A 9690-nucleotide genomic window follows, 5' to 3' on the forward strand; every position below is an offset into this window, starting at 1 on the left:
ATAGAGTCTTGAAAACGAGTTTTAACTTAAGTGGTCACAGCTGCTTCCATTACTCGTTGAAATGATTAAAATATAATGATTGTAGGTCTCTTTTGTTTTAAAATTGGCTTTTAATAATTTTTGAAATATTGATAAAAAATTGACATTTCAACTAATTTTAAGTCTTTATAAAAATATGATAAAATTGACATTGACAATTAGCGTATTTATATTAATCAATAGATCACCTACATCATGAAGATCAAAATAAAAATATAATCAAAATAGAAATTTGTTCTAATAAGAAAAATTAATTTTTTCCTCACTCTTCACATCTCAAAATATGTAACAGTACTTAATTAATTAAATTATTTGTAGTTTTATTGAAATTTACAAAATAGAGATATTGATTTTATTTAAATTATTAAATACCTATATTATTGAAAAAAACTAATTTTAAAATAGAAGAGACCTAAAATCAAAAACATTTCTTGTCGATGTCGAAATTCACTTGAAATTTTGTTACCTAAATACATCTAATATTGAAAAAGTTATGTTCATTACTACTTGGTCCAAACCGTGTAACTAGCGCCCTCTATGAGAGCCAGACATAAAAACATGGCGCTTTTTTCGTTATTCTTCGAACAAAAATTTTCTGTTTCCAGATGGACACTTCTCAGCTTTCTAACCATTAAAGACTGTTCTTCTTTCGTTTACACTCTATTTTCTGCTAGAATCAAGATATAACCTTTGGAGCAGTTGAAAAATTTGATATATTTAGATGGTATAAATTAAAATTTACTCCTTGATTTCATAAAAAGCTTCCGTGTTTCTGCCAAGAGTACGGTTTTTTCTTATTTTCCAAAGTGGAGAAAATCAGTTTTTATTTTATTTATTAATGACTATCCAATTTCATAATTATAAACACAAACCACTAATAATAACAGCGAACAGCGTTTTAGCTTCACGTTTCATCTTGATTTCCTTGGTTACCATGGAAACCATTCAAATCCTTCATTATCAGAAATTTATCATATACTAGCGGACCCGACAGTTCCACGTCTTAAATGTAAACTGAAAATTAGCTGTAACAATTAGACAGTTTTGATGAAAATTTCTATCAAAAACTTATTACAATACCTAAAGTCATTCATATACGAGTATATCTATCAAATTCAACCAATCGATAGCGTGTGAGTATGTGTATTAGTATGCTTTCAGAGGTGTTGAATGTAGAAGCTGTGTATACATATACATCATTATGTGCCGCAAATATTTTAACAATCGTGGAAAAACCGATATCTGTCGGATAGAGTGCGTTGTGTGTGACAAAAATCTTTGCGTAGGAAATGTGAAACATAAATCATGTGCCTCACCAAAAATTTTGCTGAATACTACGCAACACAAAATGTTGAAATGTGGACCAGGCTTTAGGTAACAAAAAATATAACCTCGAAATGGGAAAGTTTTCCCTATTTAGTATTTATTGAGTAATCATTACTTCTTAGTTCTTACTGACTTAATTCTTACAATTTTTTCATAGACAAATTGAACGTTGTGATGACATTTTATCTGAAGCCACCCAGGGGAAATTTAAATCTATACATTTTGGAAGATTGTATAAAAGAAAGACTGTTATGTTACAATTACTTGAAAAATGGAAGCGTTGACTTAACTAACTTTCAATATTTAGTGGAAGATAGTTCCTTGGACCGAACAGGTCATTTTATATTGAGACTAATGGCCTGCTGCAATCACACCTTTGAATATGATTTTGTACAAAAAGAATTGAAGTTATTAGAAGTAAGATTAATTTCGTATGATATGGGAGATGTAAAAATTTTCCTAAAGCGAATATTAAAACATACACGAGAAATAATAAGTGATAACACGAACAAAGACTTGTTTGAAATTTTTTTTGTTTTTTTAAAGGTGATATGTCTAATGCTATCTAATGTTTTCTTAAAACACATATTTACAATTGGACGAAATGGTTGTTTTATTGGTTGTAACTTGTTTGTAATAGAAGGTCCGTAGTCAGAAATTTCAAATTTTTTAAATTTACTTAAATTTTGATCTCATTCCAGTACCATATTATTTTTGTTTATCAATGACAGCAAATAGAGTGGTCATAATAAAAAATGGTTTGGCACAAGTGCCTTGCACTTTATGGAAAGATTTGTTACTGGGTTTATACTTCACCTACCTCAAGAAAGTTATGAAATGTTTGAAATATTCAGGATACATAACTTGTACTTTAGAAGATTCAAGAATACAGAATATTTTCCAATTAGTCAAGAATTACACTTCAGGAAAGAATGTGAGGACAATGGAAAATGAATCATCATTTATTAACTTTAACAATATTTCAAATGAATCAAAGTTTTTTCCACTTTGTATGCAGAATTTGTTTAAGGTGTTGGAAAGAACAAATCGTTTGTGTTATAATGATAGGTGAGTACCTACTGAATTCAGATAGGGTATTTGTTTAAAATGAAATATATACATATTTATTACATACAAACGTCTCTATACATGGAGAACCCCACCAGACTGTCCTGAACACATAATTAGAAACCAAATAGAGTACATATTGATCAATAAACAGATTAGAACATTAGTAACAAGAAGGCATACACATTCTGGAGTCAACGTACCATCAGAATATGACCTCACAACAAAAATAAATAGAAAGATCACATATATGAAAAAAGAGCAGTACCAAGGATATATTATTACAAACTTGAAGACGAAAGCATCAAAAATAAAGTAACCAAAAAGTTTGATGAAATATTAACAATGTTAGTCATATAACAGCCGGCGGAGGAGACGAATTTTGATAATGCATGGAAAGAAACAGACAAAATAATGATAAATATTGCAAAATACGAAATAAGAGAGACAAAAAATAAATAGCTAAAGGAACAGTGTGAAGATGTTGAACATTTACAAGAACAGCAAGATGAGTATAACCTGCACAAGAAAATAAAATAAACATCTAGAGTATATAGAAAACAGAATAAACAAGAGCAAATGACACAGGAGAAAGAACGAGAGAAAATATATCTGGGAACAACCTATTTGCAGATGAAAGACAAATAGAAAATAACCTGGAAGATGATTTGTCTGGGCTGTCAACTACAACTGAATAGATTACTAGTTCAAAAGATAAGAAAATGGTTAGATCAGATCTAGTACCTGTTGAACTGCTCAAATTATTAAACTACGAAGGTTTACATCTCTTTTCATCCTGTGTCAAAAAAGAATAACTCAACAAGAAGCAAAGACTACAGATGAATTAGCTAAATTCGGATTTAAGAGAGGTCTAGGTACGAGAGAGGTACTAGTTACAACCCAAGTACTGGTTCAGAACTACTACGACCAGAGGAAAGATTTAGTTAAGTGTTTTATAGATTACAAAAAAGCTTTTGACATAATGCAACAATATAAATTAGTTCAAATACTGACGAGGCTAGACATAGATCAGAAAGATTTACGCTGTATTGAAAACTAATCAATTAGTTGCAGTTTGAGTTGACAACTAACTTTCAAAGGCTTATTCATGAGATTCAAAGACGTGTTTATGAATTGTGAATTTGACCCCAAACATTTTTCAAGTTCTTTGATATTAAATTTTTTTAGGTTTGATTTTAGTTTATATATGAAGACTATAGGTATGTCTATGTCAGATTCACTAAAATTTTGGGAAAATACATATTCAAAGGAATGTAGCACCAGTTCCAGATGCTCACATAGTTGGCAGAAAAATGGAAAACGCTACATCTATGGAATTAGACATCTATATGGTCTGGAAGGTTCAAGAAAGGATTATCACTGTCGTTCCTGCACATTTCTACAGGTAAAAATTATTGAATATGCTAATTCTAATATTGTTAGGTGTGTGGGATAGATGTTGAAACAGCTTTCAAATATAAACTATAAATATCTTGTCTCATTTTCAATTATTTTATGTGATTTTTTTTATGTTTAACTTTGATTCACATATTCACATTCATAAGAAATTTCACTCTTTAATGAGTTAACCTAATTTTAACAAATTGTTGAAAGATGAATTTGAGGTTCATCATATACATATAACCTTTAATTCCAAACAACTTACCTCAGTTTCTTTTAGTTGTATTTGCCACATAAAGGGCATTATAGAGAAAAAATAGATTTTTTGAAAATTTTCAAATACTCAATTTTTCCACTTCTTTAAAACCAAGCCGAAATTAGACAAGACTGCCAAGGCCCTCCGAACATCAAAACCTCCTCCTTCCAACATGACCTCCAAATAACGGCAATATTTCAAAGATATTTATAACGATATTGTAGTCCTCCCAGCCCGAAAAGGCACAGTCGTTCTCAATACCTCCTCTTATCTTGATGAATCTCCTTCTCAATATTTCCGATTACAAAATTGTTCCCAGTGACCTTACCTCATACCTGAAAAAGTCAACAAAAACTGCTATCCTCAAAACCAAAATTAATTTCGACATCAAAGCCAAACTCATACTTCGAGAAAAAGCATCCTGTATTCTTTCATTATACAGTCTTCTGAAAATCCACTAACCGTATCTTCCACTACATCCCACTCTCAGTGCATTTAATTGTCCCACTCATCTCCTGGCCAAACATCTTGTTGAAACTCTTCAGCTAATTGCTGCATGATCCCAATCCTATGTCAAAAACTCTCGCCATTTCATTGATTAACTTAAAGGTTGCCATATTTCTTACACTGATTTTTTTGTAAGCTTTGATATTGTCTCCTTATCAACCAACATTCCCATCGATGGAACTTTGTCTATTTTAGGCACTAATCACCACATTGCCCTAGATTTTCTTTCGTTTACCAAATACTGTTTGCCCAACACCTACTTCATATTCCAAGGTAAATTTTACTAACAACTCAAAGGTGCTCCCACGGATCATTTCGAAAATATAGCACTGTCCCCCTCCCCCCACCGACCAGGCTGTTGATTATGATAATTATGACACTTAACTCATCTGGCCATTTGGAATAGATACTTTGAATTCTTTCTACTCCATCTGAATGGCGTATATCCATGCATACAGTTAAATTTGTCATTGATACACTCGTATCACGATCTATCCCGTTGACTGACGAATAGAGTCGATCATCTAAAATCAGTTTTTTAAAACAAACATTGATTTAGAATTGTTACACTAAATTCCTAATCTCTATGAGTATCCACAAATTTTCATCTCCAATGCCTCCACTCTCCTCAACTGATAGAAAATCAAGAAAAAATACCTCTTCCTTATATTAAAGGTGTCTCTTGATATCCGGGAGGATATTACGAGGCTACTAAAAAGTGTCAACTTCTCTTTCTTGTTCATTATTTGTGAAATTGACCATACATTTTAATTGGCTATAGTGTTTACATAGCTTTGATTTTTCACATTTTTTCATGATGCAGTACACTACTATCAATCATAGATGACGAATCATTCTCCACCACGACAATGCGAGTTCTCACACATCAGTTCAAACAAAAACGTTTTTGAACAGTTAAAACGTCGAATTGATGGGTCATCCGCCATAAAGTCCTTGCTTGGCATCTAATTATTTCTTCTTATTATCGCAGATGAAAAATATTTTGCGGGGTCAACGGTTTTCTACACCTGAAGAAGCGGTTGATGCGTTCAAATTACATGTTTTGGAGGTACCTCAATGGGAATGGAAAACTATTGATCTTAATGGAGAATATTGCTTTTCGAAATTATTCTCATTATTTTCATTATTATCAGAAGTGAAATATATACCATAGCAACGAACAATAACTTATTAGAAGTGTCAGTGTAAAGTTTGACGTCAAAAAAGTAAACCAGAGTTATGCAATAAATTAAAAGAAAAAAGATGTCCACAGAAATTATGAAAATCGAAAAATTGGACTATCGAGCCATCATCAAGAACCTGTATTTAAAAGGGTTAAGAGGTAAGCAGATTTAAGAAGATATGCTTAATACCCTTGGTGATCAATGTCCTTCATATGCGACCGTGACAAATTGGACTGCAAGCTTCAAAAGAGGTAAATTTTCCGTCGAAGATAGTTTCTGGGTTCCATTTCGAGAATCTACTTCAAATTATTTTTATTTTGTAGCGATTATGTTTTTTCAGTTTTTATTTATGCATCTTACATATTTTTATTTATTTATTTTATAAAATTGTTGCTCGGTATTGTTATTAGTTACTGTTGTTTAGTGTTTGTCGTTATTGTAATTCGATACAGTTTATCATTTTAGTTAAAATTCTCGAAATTTATAACATTTGTTTAATTTAGTACCTTATTATGTGATACATCATTACGGTTGTTCTATGTTTGATAAGATTTGATCGTTCACTAAAAATTGATTAAAAATTCTACAACTTTGTGGCATATGTTGTTTTCATTGGTTATTTATGTACTTTGAAAATAATTCTTCCATTTAAGAAAATATTATACAGGTGCAATATTCATTACGAATTCCTAAATTGATTTTTCTTAAGCTGGTCTTGGAATTTCTAGTTTAGCTAATACCAGTCGAATCCTTGATAGTAAACACTATAGCCAATTTTTAAATGGTCAATTTCACAAATCACCCTATATATAAATAAAGAAGAGGAGTTGACACTATTTAGTAGCCTCAAGATATCCTCCCGGAGGGACTTAACATATGGTAGAAGCTCCTTACGACGCACCCTGTATATATAGTTTGGTTAATAAATTACCTTAATTTTAAGTCTATAAATTGAGATTTCACTTAAAAGCATTTCCGCCTATTGCGGTCTCTATCAAAATATAATATGACATTGATAATTTTCATAATTATATAAATCAATAGATCACCCACAATACAACATGAATATTAAAATAAAAATCTATTTTCAGCTCAATTGAATAATTTTTGTTAGTCAAAATAAATAGTTTTATTCAATATTATATTCAATTGTGGTTGTGCTAAGGTGCTGGGATGTTTCATTGCTACGTTCCCAATAAGATACCGCTCTATAGCAATAAATACTACTATGATTCCTTCAAATTCTCTAAGCAGAAAATTACTTAATTATTTTTAATTTCTTGTTTTTAGGAAAGATCACTGGGTGCTAGGGACGAAGGAGGTTGCCCTTTTAGAAAATTTGATGACAATAATTTAAGAGCTATTTTGAAAACAATTTTCCCAAACAATCCAGATGAAATAGAAGTGATGATTTATGAAAGAAATAATGATCCTAATGTAGCCTGTAATTTATTTTTCAATATTGTATTTAATATTATGACTAGGAAGCAGTTGAATCAAAGTATGACTTTTGGTAGTCCTGCAAACTATTATTTTCAGTTGAAAAAACTGCTTGCTAAGGAGAGCTGAAAAACATTTTTCATAATGTTTAGTATAAAAAATATTATTTTCAACATATTTTTGATAGTTATGATAATTGGAGAAAATGTGATTCATATAAAATAAAAGCATATTGTGAAATGTGAGTCTGCAACCACTGTTTTATTTGCGAAAAATATTCCAATCGCGGTTAAATTAAGAGTACTGCACCAATGTCATCTGAAACGTAAATACCATTTTGTAGCCCATCAAAATTGCAACCTAAAATAATAAAATATAGAAAGACATACCAGTTTTTTTCACAACCTCACCAATTATGATTGCCATTTATTTAACAAGCAGTTTGATTCTCACGGTGAACATTATATCTGTTATAACACAAAATGAGGAGAAATATGTATAATCCACAGAGACTCAGACAGTTATGCAGATTCTTTCGTAAAATTAGAAGTGCAGCTGCCAACAATAGACAAATGTTTTAATACTCTAATCAATAATCATATTTCCATGAATAACTACATTAGAACATGTGCAGTGTGGAATATAATCAATTATAAGACATTAGAGGAGTATAGTGACATATATGAATTAGACGTATAACTTTGGGCTGATGTATTTGGAAATTTCATAGAAGTAAGTATGTTTAGATATATAACCTAGATCCTGATCAATATCTGACAATTCCATGTTTAAGCTGGAATCCAATGTTCCGAAAGACTAAAGCTGAGTTAGAGCTGCTGAAAGATGTGAATTTGCCACATCTTCTTAAAAAATGGATAAGAGGTGGAACGTGCCATTGTAGTGTAAGGAAAGTAGTAGTCAACAATAAACTTTTAGAAAATTATGACCCATTAAAATCAAGCTCCTATATTCATTACTTAGACACAACAATCCTTTATGGAGCAAGTATGTCCCAATATCTTCCGACAGGCAATTGTAGATGACTTAAATCACATGAAATTGAAAATTTGTGTTCACTAATTTATGATAATTCAAGCAAAGTTTGGGGATAACGAGCTTCCTCTTTGCCCTGAATATATCAAGCTACCTCATACAAAACTATCACATTTAATATGTAAGTTATATAATAAAGAAAAAATATATTATACATTACAAAAATTGCTCTTAAACCTACAAAGATTCATAGATTATTAGAATTTTCACAATCGTCTTTTGTTCAAATATCTTATAAATTCAATCTTTGGCAAAACTATGGAAAACGTGGAAAAACGACAAGGTATTCGGCTGTGTGGCACAACCATATTTCAAATCATCTGCGGTGTTTAATGATAAATAATTTAGTAGTTATCCAAATGGAAAAATTGAAAATAACATATAATAAGCCACTCTATGTATGATTTGCCATTTTATACTTATCGGAAACATTTTTTCATGGCTACATTAAGCAAAAATATGGAGATCCAGCCAAACTATTATATTCTATTTATAATGACCTCAAAAGAAATTTATAACATTACGTTACTTCTAATTATGCTCCTGATAATGTTTTCAATATTTCGAGGACACAATCATGTTTTGTCAAATTGAAAGATTTGCAGGCGTCCCTGTTGAATTCTTCTTTCGAGACAGTTGCCAAAGCCCATTGCATTAAACTTGCCAAATCTTACAAGCAATCCGATCTCATGATAAAAGCTGAAGGTGCGTCGCGAAGTTCACTAACTTTCATTATCTAATTATCCTCAAGTTGTCGAAGGCGGTGGCATAATTTTTCGCAAAATGTATATTTTCAAGTCTTACACGCATACAATGTTGACTGAGTTGAAGAATAAAGTAGAACTATCCAATTCTGATGACAAAAGATATATACCTAGATTTGGAATTAACACATTGTAATGGGGGCATGTTAGAGTTACTAATATGGATGTAGATTTAGATGATATAGATGTAAATTAAATATTTGCTAATGTTGACATCTATTTATATATACAATAAATGTCTTAGTTATTTCAGAGTTATTCTTCCTTCAATAAAACAATGTAATCTTTTATTTATTTATTGAAAGATTAAAAAACTACACAATATGATTTTGACGGTGTTCATTCAGTTCACAAATAGATTTGGCATTATATATATTTTTTACTTATACTTTCGCATACCCGCATTAGATGTAATTTGCTGCATTATATTACCAAACTGGTGTAGAGGTGTAAACTCGGCATTCCAGCCCATTTATGAATGATGAATAACCACATTCATCAACCAAGAAGTCTGTCTATAGAACTCAGTCTTTTGCAAATTTATGGAAAAAGGCGGCTTAAAAAATGTAATGATACCTTTGGTGTTCATCTCACCCGGCAAAGTTATAATTTTCAATTTCTAACCATCGGAAATCTACATATAGTCACATAT

The 9690-nt window shown here is 30.9% G+C and overlaps 1 protein-coding gene across 4 annotated transcripts; it reads left to right on the plus strand.

Moving 5' to 3' along the window:
• Positions 1-1027: 1027 nt before the first annotated feature.
• On the plus strand, positions 1028-7607 carry LOC130894187 (uncharacterized). 4 transcript variants are annotated; one of them, XM_057800814.1, is made up of 5 exons: positions 1264-1782; positions 1912-2008; positions 2067-2433; positions 3622-3838; positions 7072-7607. In XM_057800814.1, exons 1-5 carry the CDS (start codon positions 1540-1542, stop codon positions 7348-7350), a joined length of 1203 nt encoding a protein of 400 aa, XP_057656797.1. In that variant the 5' UTR covers positions 1264-1539; the 3' UTR covers positions 7351-7607. The 4 variants fall into 4 exon arrangements, with proteins under 4 accessions (XP_057656800.1, XP_057656799.1, XP_057656797.1 ...); XM_057800813.1 differs by having other exon boundaries at positions 1264-1413; positions 1523-2008; XM_057800817.1 differs by lacking the exon at positions 7072-7607 and adding an exon at positions 5589-5778 and having other exon boundaries at positions 1028-2008.
• The last annotated feature ends 2083 nt before the right edge of the window (positions 7608-9690 follow it).

The sequence above is a fragment of the Diorhabda carinulata genome, chromosome 5 (genome assembly GCF_026250575.1).
Source record: "Diorhabda carinulata isolate Delta chromosome 5, icDioCari1.1, whole genome shotgun sequence".
Taxonomy (NCBI): domain Eukaryota; kingdom Metazoa; phylum Arthropoda; class Insecta; order Coleoptera; family Chrysomelidae; genus Diorhabda; species Diorhabda carinulata.

What these genes read in the sequence shown, in the direction of transcription:
- LOC130894187 (XM_057800816.1), top strand. Translation starts at nt 1,540, where the DNA reads ATGACATTTTATCTGAAGCCACCCAGGGGAAATTTAAATCTATACATT. An exon ending in TAACTTGTTTGTAATAGAAG is followed by an intron (nt 2,009 to 2,066) that starts GTCCGTAGTCAG and finishes ATCTCATTCCAG; the next exon opens with TACCATATTATTTTTGTTTA. An exon ending in CGTTTGTGTTATAATGATAG is followed by an intron (nt 2,434 to 3,621) that starts GTGAGTACCTAC and finishes AAATTTTTTTAG; the next exon opens with GTTTGATTTTAGTTTATATA.